The sequence below is a fragment of the Marmota flaviventris genome, chromosome 20, assembly GCF_047511675.1.
Source record: "Marmota flaviventris isolate mMarFla1 chromosome 20, mMarFla1.hap1, whole genome shotgun sequence".
Taxonomy (NCBI): domain Eukaryota; kingdom Metazoa; phylum Chordata; class Mammalia; order Rodentia; family Sciuridae; genus Marmota; species Marmota flaviventris.
In genome coordinates this window covers 14,954,219-14,969,548 of record NC_092517.1, presented here as the reverse complement: position 1 = coordinate 14,969,548, position 15,330 = coordinate 14,954,219, and the positions used below count along the sequence as shown (strand labels likewise).

At 52.0% G+C, this 15,330-nt stretch overlaps 2 protein-coding genes across 2 annotated transcripts in view; both read left to right on the top strand.

Annotated features, from left to right (window-relative positions):
* The window catches only part of Cidec (cell death inducing DFFA like effector c), a 554,473-nt gene that overhangs the window by 263,232 nt on the left and 275,911 nt on the right, over positions 1-15,330 (top strand). The gene's annotated exons all lie outside the window — the stretch shown is intronic.
* Ghrl (ghrelin and obestatin prepropeptide) lies at positions 7,238-11,217 on the top strand. The gene is made up of 4 exons (XM_034636006.2): positions 7,238-7,345; positions 7,577-7,693; positions 10,365-10,473; positions 11,198-11,217. Exons 1-4 carry the CDS (start codon positions 7,238-7,240, stop codon positions 11,215-11,217), a joined length of 354 nt encoding a protein of 117 aa, XP_034491897.2.

Genomic DNA, 15,330 nt, shown 5'->3' with positions numbered 1-15,330 from the left:
ACAGTGTTCAGTATCCAATACAAAATTACTGCACAAAATGTGACTCAATGGGAGACTTAAACCAAATTAGGTGGGTGGGGTGGTGCCCATCTACAGTTAAGGCTGAGGCAGCAGGAGTTGAAGGCCAGTCTGACCCTATCACAAAAGAAAAAAATCTCAAAGGCCCTCTTAAGGCTGGGGACACGCCTCAGTAGTAGAGTACTGCAAAATAACAGCCAGGCGCAGTGTGGCACTCACCTGTGAGACCAGCCTCCACGAGGCCCCATATCAGTGAAAATTTTTTTTTAATATTTATTTATTCTTAGGTGTAGATAGACGACACAACACAATGCCTTTATTTTTATGTGGTGCTGAGAATCGAACCCAGGTCCGGCTCATGCTAGGCGAGCACTCTACTGCTGAGCCACAATCCCAGCCCCCGCAGTGAAAATTTTTAAAAAGGCTGGGGATGTAGCTCAGTGGTAAAGCACCTGTGTTCAGTGCCTGACACTAGAAAAAAAGTGTAATGTACAGACATTCATCAATAAAAGATAAAATAGACTTCAGAACAACAAATATAAGGGGAATAGAGATGTAATCCTGTATGTGGACACACGTAACAGCTCTGAAATATGAGAAATAATTTACCATTATGCTCTTCCAGCAAGCATCTGTGTGGTTAGAATCCACAAAGCCATCGCTCAGAGCCTGACCCAGCTGCCTCAACACAGCGCCCACCCACAATGCCTTCGTTCCTTGCACCTGGATACTTCAATTTCTGGACCTTGAAATAAACCTCAAGCTACAAAAATCATATAGGACATACTCTATCAACAACATACATGGAAAATCCTTGGACATTTGGAAACTGAAGCAATACACTTCCAAATTACTCATGGATCAAAGAATAAAGTCACAACAAGATAGTTACAGGGGGAAAGGAAGAGTAGAAGGGACAGGCAGGAGACGTACTCTCCAAATGCCCCTTGTTTTATAAGGTTCATTTCTGGAACCATGTAAATGCTATATAACAAAATCATGAAGGAAAATTTCCTAAAAACTAGAAAAACCTTGAATGAAATATAAGTTTTATGTCAAGCTCAGAAACCAGAAGATAAAGATGTTTTGACTCTATACCCCTAGTGCCTGCATTAAATAGTTTCATGCTTAGTAGTTACTGAACTATCCTTTATTCTCAAAATATGTTGCTATAGTAAAAGAAAGCAAGAGAGGTTATTTTGTGAAGGTAATCAGAAATCAGTGTCTCTGAATAATAGAAAAAGAAAGTGCAAAAACCTGGTTTTTGAGGTTCACTGGAACTGCAGTTGTCCCCTTATGCACATGTTCCAAGATCCCAGTGGATGACTGAAGATACCACCAGGACTAAGCTCTCTACATAGTTCTAATGAAGTTCAAGTAGAATCTGGACACATAAGAGATTAACAACAATAATGAAAACTAGAACAATTATAACAACATATGCAATAGAAATGTTCAAGCTGGGTGCATCTGCCTATAATTGCAGCTACAAGGGAGGCAGGTGGGTCACCTGAGCCCAAGTTTGAAAGACCAGCCTGAGGACAGTGAGACCACAGCTCAAAATAGAAACAAAATTATAGAAAATATGTATGAATTCTTTCTGGAATTCTCCATGTAGTATTTTCAGATCACAGCTGAGGTGATTCAAACTATGGAAAGTGGAACTGCAGACATGAACTCATGCCACTCTTTACCTTTCTGTACTAAAAGGTCCTAGAAGCAACAATATCAATGTGACACCTAGATTGTGGTCTCTAAAAACTATCTGCCACTGATAGGAACCAAATCTTCTTTAAAAGGAAGAAAAGGTATTGGGGGGCGAGGGGGGTGTTCATTTTTGGTCTGAGACATGGAAATGAACAAAATGGGCCCAAGATGTCTTACTGGGACAGAAAGTAAGAAAGCTATTAAAGACTGTGGGGGCCAGGCATGGTGGCGCAGACCCAAAATCCCAGCAACTCAAAAGGCTGAGGCAGGAGGATTGAGTTCAAAACCAGCCTCAGCAACTTAGGGGGAACCTGTCTCAAAAAATAAAAAGGTTGGGGATGTGGCTCAGTGGTTGGGTACTCTGGGTTCAATCCCCAGTACTAAAGGAAAAAAGAAGACTGTGGGGTCACTGCCCAAAGCACCCAGGAATCCACTAATCAAATGGGGAAGAATCAAAAAAACCAATGACTGTAATTAACTGAAACAGATCATACATAAAAACCAATGACTTCGTAATGGGAAAATGACAGTAATTTTCAAAGGTTGACTTTCCAGCACTTTCTAAGTAGAAAAAAATGATGAAGCCATTGTCTTGCCTTTCCTGTATATCCAGGTAGTAATAACTGCTGAAGGAAAAAGTGCTAATAAACACAGAAGGGCTAGGCCATCTGTAATCCCTAACCATGGGTCCACGGACAAGGGTAGATAAGACCCTTAGGCGGAAGGGTAATAATGGGGAACCTCAACAAGCATGGATCTGGTGATGCCCGTGGATTATCCTTAAGAAAAACAGAACCAGCCAATGTTAACAGCCTTGCAGTGTGGCGCAGCGGTAGATTCATAGCCCCAGGAAGACGTTTTCACACCAAAAGAAAAGGGGTGAGTCCAAGTGTCCAGGAACAGGTGTAGCTGCCAGTTTCCAGAAAGCACTGGGGGCGGGGCAGAAGTTAATCAATGCCATAAGAAAGCAACCAACAAAAGTTCTAAGTGTGGGACGTGGTACAGGACAAACAGCTTTTTGGGGGATGGAAGGGTGGAGGAGGGTAAGGTGTCTCAACAGAAACTGGACTTTGGATTCCGACTCAAGCCACCCACATGCATCGTAACCTGTCAGCGTTGCCATTTCCAAGGATGAGCTGACACTATGCTTGGATTTGCTTTAAAAAACACTTCTGAGGCTTGAGGTGTGGCTCAGCCAGAGAGCACAAGCTTTGCAGGTGCAAGGGCCTGGGTTCCAACCCTAGCACCATCAAAAATTTTTTAAATAATTTTAGTTGGTCCTTTTTGTCCCTGATCCCAGTAGAGTCTGGAGTTGGTGGCGCCATTCCTTATCAGCCAGGGCCAAAACCAGCACTTGGGTTATCCCTGCTTTCTTTGAGTCTGTGCAGGGCCCAGTACACGCCTTGGACACACGTAGAGGTGGGGTCCTGAGAAAGCAACAGCCATACATCTGGAGACAGATAAAACATGGATGTGGAGCCCTGGAGACTCCTCATACTACTCTACTCTTGTAGGTCTGAAATTTTCCAGAAAGCGCATGCACACACACACACACACACACCTTCAAATCTTCTGCTAGAAAGCAAGTATTATACTTAGAAAAGAATTACCTGGAATACTTGTTAAAATTGAATCTGGGGCCTGCTCCAGACCTCCTGGATCCAAATCTGAGGAGGAGACCTTACCAATCTGCCTTCTTAGAAGCTCCCCCCTGAACCCAGTGTGTCCCAACTCGGGTCTGCAGGCCCCAGTGTGGATCACCAGCACCTCTGTGAGAACAGCTTCCATACAGTGATGAGGGGAGTCAGGTGACAGGGTGAGGGGTCAGTCCCCAGAAAGGAAGTGGACACAGGGAAAGGAATGGATGCTTGGGGTGGTGATGTGAGGGGACATATCTTAAGGCTAAGGACACACACTTTTGTCAAGAAAGAGACTAAAGACAGGAAAGAAGTTGCTGGGGCTACGATCCCAAGACAGCCTGAACAGGGAAGCCCAGTGGGAGGCTTGGCTTGGACACGAGGACAAGCACGTCCAGCCCGGTAGCCAGGAGCTATGTGCAGCCACTAAAACATGAAATGTGCCACTAGAATAAAATGCCCTCTGGGCTTCAAAGACTAGTATTTTAAAAAGTCAAACTATCTCAATAAATTAGTTACACTGAGCCAGACAGTGGCACACACCTGTAATCCTAGTGATTCAGGAGGCTAAGACAGGAGGATGCCAAGTTCAAGGCCAGCCTCAGCAATTTAGTGAAGCCCTAAGCAACTTAAGTGATACCCTGTCTCAAAATAAAAAAAAATTTTAAAAGGGCTGGAGATGCAGCTCAGTGGTTAAGTGCCCCGAGTTCAATTCCCAGTACCAAAAAATAAATAAATGAATTTGTTACACTGATTATACCTTTAGGTGATAACATTTTGGATGTAGTGGTTAAGTAAAATATAGTTGTTATTAAAATTCATTTCACTTGTTTCTTTTTTGAATTATTAAATGTGGCTCTTAGAAAAATTTAAATTACACATAAAACTCATTTGAGGTTAGCATTACATCTCTATTGGAAAATGCTGATCTAGAAGTCGTAGGTGCCCACCAAAAAAACCCAACTCAAATAATCATCTCTTTTATAACCCCCAAATCAGCCTCAAGCTGACTGGCCAAACTGGTTAAAAAACAAACGTGCTTCCTACAACCAAGTAATTATCAGAACAGAAGAAACTGCAGTGAGGAGTGAGCACAGGTAACCTGTTCTCAGAGGCAGCCACATTTCGCAATTAAGTCGCTAAGGACAGGCTCCAGGAAGCGGCCACAGGAAGGACATCAGCAAACACTAAACCCCTACTAAGCTCCAGGAAAAAGCCAGCTCCAGTCGGGTCAGGTTAGGTCCCCACCCTCAGAAAGCTGCCCAATGGGTCTTGGTTATTATCCAAACTTAAAAAGCAGGAAAACAGCCACATGTTGGACCCCCAGTCACGCGGTCTTCCCCACTCCTTTGGGTCAGATCTACATTCTCCAGCCGGCCTGTACCCCACTTCTACAATTGGTGGGGGGGGGAGGGCGACGTGAGGTGCTTCCTGGGCCTCTCCCATGTTCTCACAAATCCCTCCTCCCCATCCTCCTCCGGGACCCTGTGGTATGCACCTGGATCTTCAACCCCTGCCACCTCTTAGTGCCCCAAAGATAAGAGAGCAGCATGGGGTGTTTGCTTGGGGGTGGCCTTATCTAAGATCAACACAGTGAGCCGGCTCCTGTCCCCTGTAGGTGCCCGGGTCGCCATGGTCAGGCACTGTCTGTTCTGGAGTGTTTGGGGTAGGAATGGCTCTGGAAAAACCCACAGGCCTCCAAGGCCTCCAGAGTTCTCTCCACCTCCACCTTTGGCCCCTCCTGGGCTCAGGTAACGACAAGCTGTGAAAGCACAGGTGCTGTCGGGACGTGGGAATGTCGGCCACCATTGGTAGATGACAAAGTTTCTCTCCAGGAGTTTCTCAGCCCCCACATTCTCCCTAGGGATGCAGCCCAGCCTGCGACTCTAAGGGCCCAATCCCCACAGAAGGCCATCTCTTAAGTCAGGGTGGACCCTGGCAACTGTCTGTTCCGCTGTCCTTGTCCTCCTGACTGGACAGCCTGCCCCAGTCCTACTCGGAACAGGCCATCTTCCTGAACACCACGGTCACCATGGAAGCAGATGGCTATCGGAAAGCACCACATCACGAGAAGGGAGTCCTGGCTTTGTCCCAGATCTGCACGGCTTTGGGCAAAGTGCAGCCCTATTGCTTTCTAGGTTTTCTCCCTGTAAAATAAAGGGCTCAGGCTCGGGGGCTTTCAAGTCTTCTCAACTCTTTCATCCATGCTATGGTTTGGGCTCTCCCAGGTCAAAGGCTCCGTGGCCGCCCTCCTACAGACAGAGCTCGAACTTCTCAGACTAGCAGTTTTCCAGGCCACCCCAACAGGACCTCAAACCACGTCCAGCCCTTTGATCACTCAGCCCTGCTGCCACACAGCCCATTCGGCACCTGCACCTTCCCGCACAGCACTCTGCATCCCAGGCCGCCCCAGGCCACCACTTGGCCTTCCCGCAGCCTCCCACAGTAGCCAAGCCCCAGACTGAAGTGAGTCCCTCCTCTCAACAGTGAGGCTTCTGCACAGGCGACTCGCTGGACCCTGGGGAGCTGCTGTCATCATCTACAGGAAGCACGGGGAGTGAGGAACTCCTGGGCTGATGGTGCAATGGCCTTGACACCTGCTTGCAAGTCCTGTGGGCCTGGTTCAGAAGGGCTGCGCAGCCTATGTGGCTTTCCCAGGATGTTCAGGATCTGCCTGGGGCCAAACAGCTCACAAGGCAGGCACCAGTGCAGGGCTGTGGACTTCCCCAGGTCCACTCAGTCTCCCTCCCCTCGCCCTCAGGACCATAGCCTCAGGGGAAGGCGAGCCGTTAGGGGCTGGAGTGCTGCTCTAGGTGGTCCATCCCCAGCACCTCCAAAGAAACAAAAGCAACTGCCAAGGCCAAGACCAAGGCCAAGCCCAGAGCCGCTGGCACTACCAGGAAAACACCAAGTGTGGCCACCCTACACCTGCTCTTAAGGGAGCAGCAAGCGCCTCATCCCCAGTCCTCTTCATCTGTGCAATGGAACCTGCACTCACCGGGGAGGATTCTGTGACCCTGGCTCCTGCTGTGATCCAGAAGCTTTAGCTGAGAAAACAGGAGAGGACTGAATCAGGCCCCAGGGCCTTGCCCCCCAGGGCAGATACAGGGGAAGATGGGGGTCACGGGTAGCAGAGCCCAGCACCTGCCTCCCCTTACCTCCCCTCCCCTCCCCTCCCCCAGGGCCAGGCAGCTGGAGCAGTCCCACCTGGGCCAACCCAGCAATCTGCAGGGCAGGTGACCTCCACTGTTGATTCTACCCAGAGGACATGAGCATTTTTAGTTCCCTAGGAATGTCCATCAGCCCACACAGGAGCCAGCTGCCTCTGAGATGAGGTCGCTGGATTAAAACAAACACCAAGCTTGCTATATAAGGACCAAGGGGCCCCTGGGCACCACCTTACCAGGAATCCCAGGTAGGCTCACTCCTCTTTATGTCTGTGTGTGCTTACAGGTCTGCCTTACTGTGTGCCCGCTGGCCATCTGCTTAACCTCTCTGGGCTCAGCCGACCCATTTTCACAAAGGGGAGAAGGACAACCAAGGTCAATGTGACAGCTCAGGGACAGGGCTCGATTTAAAAGCTGCCTCAATCCCAGGCTGTCCCCTGGAGATCCTGCTGGTTCAGCTTCATCATCAGGGACTAGGACGACCAGCACTGGGGTGGATGCCCCAAGTCTTTCCCACACCAAGATTCACAGAACCTTTATTTCTCCCCAACCTTGGAGAGGGAGACCCTCCCTACTTCACAGTCACCACTCAGGTCCTTGAGTCCCCTCACCTGTCCGCTGGGCTCCTTCCCAAACAATTCTGAGGCACATCAAGGGGATGAGACAGGCAACCTAGAAACCCTCTCTCCCTCAGGGCTACCTGAAGCCATGTTCTCTGCGGGGACCATCTGCAGCCTGCTGCTCCTCAGTGTGCTCTGGGTGGACGTGGCCATGGCAGGCTCCAGCTTCCTGAGCCCCGAACATCAGAAAGCCCAGGTGAGCCCCTCCGCTGCAAAGCCCCACATTCTGACGGGGGAGGAAGGTCTTGCCCCACTTAGCAACAGTCACGTGACCTGGGGCAGCAGCTCCACCTCTCCAGGCCTGTGCCTCTCCCAGAACACAAAGGAGGGCTCTAGGATTGGCCTGATTCTGTTTCTAGAAGGACACGGGGCGGGGGGGGGGGGGGGCGGACGACTCAGGACCCAAACAGAACTCTCTCCTCTCCAGCAAAGAAAGGAGTCCAAGAAGCCACCAGCCAAACTGCAGCCCAGAGCTATCGATGGCTGGCTCCACCAAGAGGACACAGACCAGGCGGATGGCGCAGAGGACGGGTTGGAGATCCGGGTTGGTGCTTCTGCATTTTATGCATCTGTGGCTGTGAAGCAGGGGAAGGGGCCAGGACAGGAACAGGTAGCTAAGAACAAGGGCTCAAGGATTATAAACTGTAACTGTAAATGAGCACCGAGATAGCTGAGCTTTGCACTGGGCTCTACAAGGTTTTTGGTCAGAGAATATTGTCACCAAGTACCTGCTACAAGAGCGTGGGAACATGAGGAGCCCGCCCCGCCCCAACCGCAGAGAGAAGGTGCTGGAGGTCTGCAGGCTGCAGAGGCAGCTCGTGAGCACAGAGCCAAGGCACCAGGAGTAAGAGCTGTGGGCGGGAGTGCTCCAGACAGAACCCTGGACAGGGGAGCTGGCTGCCAGCCCAGGCTCTAGCACTGACCTCACCTGCAGAAAGGACGGAGCAGGGCGGGCTGGTCTTTGCTCTCACGTATCTTGCACAGGAAAGGAAGACCTGAGACAGTTCCAGACGAGGAGGGAGAAGGGGATTTTACAGGGCCAGTCGGTGCAACCTCCCCAGGCTGGCTGGGGGTCCGTGCCCAGGGGGACACCCCTCTGGAGCTACCCTGGGATTCTTCTGGGGTACTTCCTGATGGCAGTTACCGTACAGCTGTGCCTGGAGCTGTGATCTCCAACAATTGTTCTACTTCTATTTTTTTGTGATGCTAGGATCCAGCCCAGGACCCCACACATGCCAGGCCAGGGGTCTACCCCGAAGCTGCACCCCAGCCATGGTCTCCCTCATTCCATGCCATTTAATCTCTACCACAACCTGTGGGGTAAGCAAGGTGACACTAAAATCCACACTATGCAGACAGGAAGCAGAAGTTCAGAGAGGTGAACTCACTTGCCCAAGGTGCCAGGGCCAACATGGCAGAGATGGAGCCCGAGGTCAGGACTGGGTGCAGCCCCGCCCTCCTCTCTTCCTCCTCCTGGATCTGGCGACCACACAGGGAACATGGTGGCCTAGGAGTGGCCTCTGCGGCCTGAGAAACAAGGACGCGAGTCCTCCCCTCGGCCTCCTTTACCTGTTCCCACCCTTCTCTCTGGTCAAAGGCCAATGACAACCTCAAGCTCTCCAAACCCTTCTCTGCTCCTCACTAGGACCCAGGCGTATTCTCAGCCCCAGAGGCTCCTAAGGGAATGGCGTGAATCCTTCAGCCAAGCCCAGGAATCATTCCTGTGGCTCAGCCAGCCCCAGCTAGGGGACAGCCACCCAATCGGCAGAATTCTCTGCCTTAGTGCAAATGGTGACAGGGTCCGGGATGACATGAACATGGCCTTGGAAGAAAGACCCACCTCAACTAGAGCCCAAGCCAGGAATGCCCAGAGGGGGCTGGGGCAGCCCAGAGCAGCTGCTGGCCCTGGGTGTACCTGACCAGGCCTCCCTCTGGGCACTGCCCTTCCTCCTGGAATCAGGTTTCAGACCTCTGCGACCAAGCCCCACCTTCACTGGACAGACAGACAACCAGGACCTACACTGAGGGGCTATCGAAGGTCTCATGCAGCCAGTCCACCTCACACCTGCCCTACTACACCACCCCAATGTCACAGCAGCCTGGCATTCCCACAGTCAGCACCCCTCGATTCCCAAGAACACTGCAAGGTGACCTGACCATACACAGTGGTCACAGGGGTAGAAAAAAACTGTATCAGCAGGAGGGACAGGAGGGACCTGAAGACCCCAGTCCCTAAAGAAACCAGCCCTGCACCCCACTCAGCTTTGCAGTGAGACCAAGCCTGCAGAGGGAAGGGGCGGCCATTCCCTGTGGCCACTCCCAGAGCCTCTTTACCCACGGGAACCTGAGCCCACCTGGTATGGACTCAGGCCTGGGTGGGTCTTAGGTCTGGCTCTAGTCCTTGCCCTCAACTGCCTCTGTGGCCTCGGGCAGGCTGTCCAGCCTCTCTGGGATCCTGCTGTGAGGACTAGCCCAGGCTCCCTTCCAGCACTAAGATTCCATCACCCACCCATTCAGACACTGGGTGACCACCACAGCCAGGCACCAAGGACAAGGACAAGGCCAGGAACACACCAAAAAAGGTGTCCTGTTTCCATTCCCCCATCTCTCCTGCCCCAGTCCTGTGGTCAACCCCATCTGACCACCAGCAAGGAGAAAGGTACTGTGCCTGCTCTCCAGAGAGATCTACGATATAGCCACAAAAGTAGTTCATTCCCATCCACCCCAGAGGGTGTGAGCCCCAGTAAACCATCCCAGAAGATGGCTTGGAAACAGGGAAGGGGGACAGTCTCCCCCTAAGAAGAAAAGATCTGGCCTGGAGCATCTTTCTGGGAAAAAAAATCAGCATCCAGTTTCATTTCCTGGGCCTGGGGGAGGAGCAGCTGGGGGAGGAGCAGGAGGAAGCACAAGGAAGCACAGAGAAAGGTGGGCCAGAACCTCAGCCAGGCTAGTGGCCTGCATGCTGGGAACACCCTGCCCCGCAAAGCTCCCCACTGGCCTGAAATGCGACCACCACCAGTGATTCAATCTTGCCCAAATTATAAGGGGGTGGGAACGCATACTAGGAGACCTCCTTGAGGCTAGGGCCAGGATACATGAGAGAGGCTGGTGAATGTCCTCAAGATAGCAGCCAGGAGAACCCAGCTTCCTCCAGTGAGGGGACATGCTAGGGAGAGGGGCGGGGCGAGACCCTGACGCCCCTGCTCTACCCCCAGTTCAATGCCCCCTTTGACATGGCAATCAAGCTGTTTGGGGCTCAGTACCAGCAGCACAGCCGGGCCCTGAGGAAGTTTCTTCAGGACATCCTTTGGGAAGAGGCCAAAGGTGAGTCTTTTCCTGGGTCAGATTAATCCCTTTGCCTTGAAATCCTAAATGGGAGCTGAGCCCACCAGAGCCTGCTTGCTGGGTGACACAAGACACCTCCTTCCCCAACTCTGCCCCTCCAACAGCTTCCCCAAATCCCTGCAGGAAGCAGCCAGGCTGGTCCTGGAGAGCCACACGGAGTGGAGTGACCTTTTCAAAGCCTTTGTCAAAGAACACCATGTTGCAAGCACTGGCACCTTAGCCAGCTCTGGGGCCCATGGGAGCCTTGACTCCTTAAAGTGGCTCCAGATCCCATCATGAATACATATGGCCACCTGGCATGACAGCACCTTGCCCATGTAACTTCACATCACATGGGAATTGGGGCCACAGCTGCCTTCAGAAGAGGCTCCACAGCCAGATACGCAAAGGATTCTGGATTCATTCTGAATCCCCAAGTATCTGGTAAAAGACCCCAGCTTGTCCCTGAGGGGGCAGAGCACCAGCCTCTGGAGGTGCACATGACAATCTGCCACACTCCTTCCTCACAAACATGCACCCCAATGTGATGCAGGCTGGGGGTGCTCACCCTGCTGCACAGACCAGAATCACACTCCACACTCCAACACCACCTCCCAACTCCAAGGACAATGTCCCCATCCCCGTCACCACATCACCTCCCCCACACTGTGGAAGGCCAGCAGGAGGGTAGCCTGGAGTTGTGACCCAACCTCTTGCTTTTCAGAGGCCCTGGCTGACCAGTGACCACCTCCAAGATGGGCCTGCTCTTAGCTTTCCTCCCAATCTGGCATTCAGATTGCTTCTGCAACGACCCCCAGTCCTCCTGTACTAGGTTTGAGTGAATAAAACCTCACACTTTCACTTATGCCAAATGTTCAAAAGGAGGATTTATTTCACACCCAAAAAAAAGAAAGAAAATTTCATGTTTTATTAAAAAAAAAAAAAAATCTTAGTCCACGGTCAATGGGAAGAGAAAAGAACACACCACGCCCAGAAACCCAAATTAAACCTGCCTGTTCAAGCAGGTCAAGTGGAGGAGTGTGTGACGGGGTCCTGGAAGAGGAGGAGCAGGGGGAAGAGGGGGACAGGGCCTTGCGCCTCCACACGAGCGCCCCCTCAAGGCTTCAAAGCTGCACTGGAGCTGATCGGCAACCAGCAATATCTGTTATGAACACACAAGCCTTAGGTGACAGGGGAGTCGACTCACATTCCAGATCAGTCACAGGGCGATTAAAATAGGACCATGAGAAAGTTCCAGAATAAACCTGAAGTTAGATATCAAGGAGGTGCTTAACAACGCCTCTCAGGCCTGCCAGACAGGGCTACATGGACCTCCCCTCCTTCCTCCCCATGCTTGGACCAAGATCTGGGCATGGCTGGCCATCACCTGGCTTATGTTACTGGCACCAGGTAGCTACCACCAAACACTGCCCCAAGTCCAGCTCACAGAAGAGATGAGCCCTGACCCTTTGATCCCACCTCTGAATTCCACTCAAGACCCTACTCTCCCCAGGAAGAACGTCACCGTCAGTCACGTGCACATTCATGAGCGTCTGAGAGCCAATTTCCTAGTGCTGGCGACAATAAATGGGCCACATGAGGGGGAGCCCAAAGATAAGCCCCTTCCAAACTCCCAATGCAGACAAATGAGCCCCAGGGCACTCTGCAGATACCAGATGGGGGTGACATGCACACCCTGGAAAACTTCTATGACAGAGGGCTTAGGGGCCACGTTCTGCTCCAGGAACACTCCGGCCACCCCACAGCCAATGCCATGGCCACTGGCCAGACAGGGCAGACCCTCAATCTGCAATCCAACTGCCACCCCTGCAGAGGAACCATGTGGTCCGTGCGTCCTTATCCCTCCTATCTGGAAAGATCCAGGAACCTGGGGCTCCAGCACCTCCACCACCTCCCAGCCCTTCCAAGTGCTGACACAACACAGCCTAGAGGCACGCGGATCCTGTCCCTGCACCTTAGCCCAGCACAGCGCCAGGTGGCCTGCACACAGGACAAGGCCAGGAACACACCAAAAATGGTGTCCTGTTTCCATTCCCCCATCTCTCCTGCCCCAGTCCTGTGGTCAACCCCATCTGTCCCCTAGGCATACGTATACCCTCCCATCTCCAGGACAAGTACCTAGGTGCCTGACCAGGTGACAATCAGTGGCTTCCTTGCTCCCAAAAGCATCTGTCTCAGCCTCAGTAACAATCACGAGGCTGGGGGTAGTTGAAGGGACTAGGCAGTCAGTGAGGTGGCAAGAGGGCAGGAAGAAGCTGAAGTGGAGGGAAGGGCCTCCCCTACTCCGAGGGCACCTGAACACTGACGCAGAGACCCACACACTAAGCCAGACAGCCCCGGATCTTGCCCACAGCCCTCCCTGATGTGGCCCCAGTATGGTCCAAGCAGCCCAGGAAATCAACTGACCTGGTGAAAAACCACACAGTGACTGGGCTTGGATGAGGATGGGGGTGGGGACCTGGCCCTGGAAGGACTCCTGGTCACCTGATGCTCCCCTGCAAAGGCAAGACCTTGCCTATGCCTCCCCCACATGCAGCTCACTCACTGGAGCAGCGGCACCCAGACTCGGGCCAGGAGGCCCCAGGTGGTGCAAAGCTGGGGGCTTTGGACTCAGCCAGAACAGAAGGACCAGCCCCAAGATCCAGACCCACACACTGAACACCACAGGGTACCTGGCAAAGGCTCAGGCACAGAGGAGGCACTCAGTGACCCCAGCAGCCACCACTGACTTGCCCTGCCCTGCGCCAGACACCACTCTCACGTCTGCGCACATCAGCGTGATCTCAGTTCACCTTCACAGCTAGCCTCTTTGGTTAGGAGAAACTGAAAGTTTGGAGAACACAGTGATCTTCCCAAGGCCACACAGCACCTACAGCAGCCTCTCAGGTGCAAGTTCCTCCCATCTGACTCCTCCAACTCCCAGTCAGCATTGCTTCCTGGCCCTGCTGCTGGTATCACTCTAACCCTGTTCCTTTCCTGTTCCTATGTTAGTTTTCTTAACACACCTCATGGGATTTTTTTTTTTTTTTTTTTTTGGTACTGAGAATTGAACCCAGGGGTGCTCTACCACTGAGCCTCACCTCCAGCCCTTTTTTAAAATTCTGAGACAATGACTAAGTTACTGAGGCTAGCCTCGAACTTCAGATCCTCCTTCCCCAGCATCCAGAGTCACTGAGATTACAGGTGTGCACCACCATGCCCAGCTCTTCATACATTATTTAATGATACCATCAACTTAAGGGTCTCTGAAGTGGGGTGTAAGTACCCCTAGGGTGGGCAAGACTATGTGCTCAAGAAAAAAAAAATATCCATGTGAAAAAATTTCTTGTCAGGTGTGGTAGTACATGCCTGTAATCCCAGCAAGTGGGGAGGCTGATGCAGGAGGATGGCAAGTACAAAGCCAGCCTCAGTAACTCAGCGAGACACTGTCTGAAAATAAAAAATAAAAAGAGCTGGGAAAGTGGGGTTGAGGTTAAGCACCCCTGGGTTCAATCCCCAGTAGGAAAAAAAAAATGTTTCTTGTTTTGTGATCAGTACAACAGGGCACATATTCAACTTACCACACACTGAGAGGTGTGCGCTCACTCTCCCATGACCATGCACCAACAGAAGAGGTGAGGCGCCCACACTAGGCAACCTTCCTGAACCCACACCCTCTTTAAACCACACTGAGGAGCACTGACAGGGACCAGTGGGGCTGCTGTTCTATTGCTCCAACCCCTTGGCCATTCGTCCTTATTTAATACAAATAAATGATGCGAGGGGCTGGGGTTGTAGCTCAGTGGTAGAGTGCCTGCCTCGCACATGTGAGGCACTGGGTTCGATCCTCAGCACCACATAAAAATAAATAAAGATATTGTGGAAAAAAATAAAAAATAAATGATGCGAAAAAAAACAAAGTGCCAACAGTAAATGATCAGCATCAACCCTAAACTCACCCCATAAAGGAAGATGGACACACCAGGAGAGCCCCAGGCAGAACAGCACTGAGCAGACAGCTGAACGTGTCTGACCGGGAAGGAACAGATTCAAAGTCACAGAACATGCTGGAAACACATTATGGACAATGTGTGAGGTGCGGCTAGAGCACGGGCCCAGCCTCCCTGGAGCACTGTTGGGGAGCCTTCCTCTGCACAAGTAGCCTTCCCTCCTAGCCACGAGCTGTGTCCAGGAGCACCAGGAACAGGGGTTGGGGTGCAGCTCCAGGCACAGCGCCAGGCCCTGGGCCGGTCCCAGCACCCAAACAACAAGGCCCACCAGCAACACCTTCATCTAACTGCCTGCCAACAGTGAAAGAGAAGTTCCTCCAGCTTTCCACCAAAAGCACTGGAGAGACCACCCCATCACACCCCCGTCCTGGAGTTTCCCTCCTCCACTGCTCTCCTTCAAGTAGGGAATGTCACCTATGTCCTCTGCACTGCTAGGAAGCCACAGCACATCCATGTTTCTAGGCAGCACTCTAGGAAGGTACAACCTGTTCTCACATCCGGTTTAATTTTACAGCGAGGCACGCACAGACTTGGAATGTCTCCCAACATCAGATGCCCAGGTCACAAAGCCGGCCAACTCTGGGCTAACCTCTGCATCACTCACAGAACTCTGGACAGACATGGACACACGGGACTTGGAGAGAGGATCCGCTACTTTATTCCAGAAAGAAATGGCGAAGTGGGGGAGAGGCACAGAGGCACCCTGGCAGCGAGTAAGAGCCATCAAGCCAGCCATCCACCACAGAACCTAACACAAGGCCAAACCGCCGCCAGCCCCACCGAGGTAAGGTCTCACCATGTGACCCGCATACACAACAGTCCTAAGTCCTGGGAGAAAGCGGGCAGA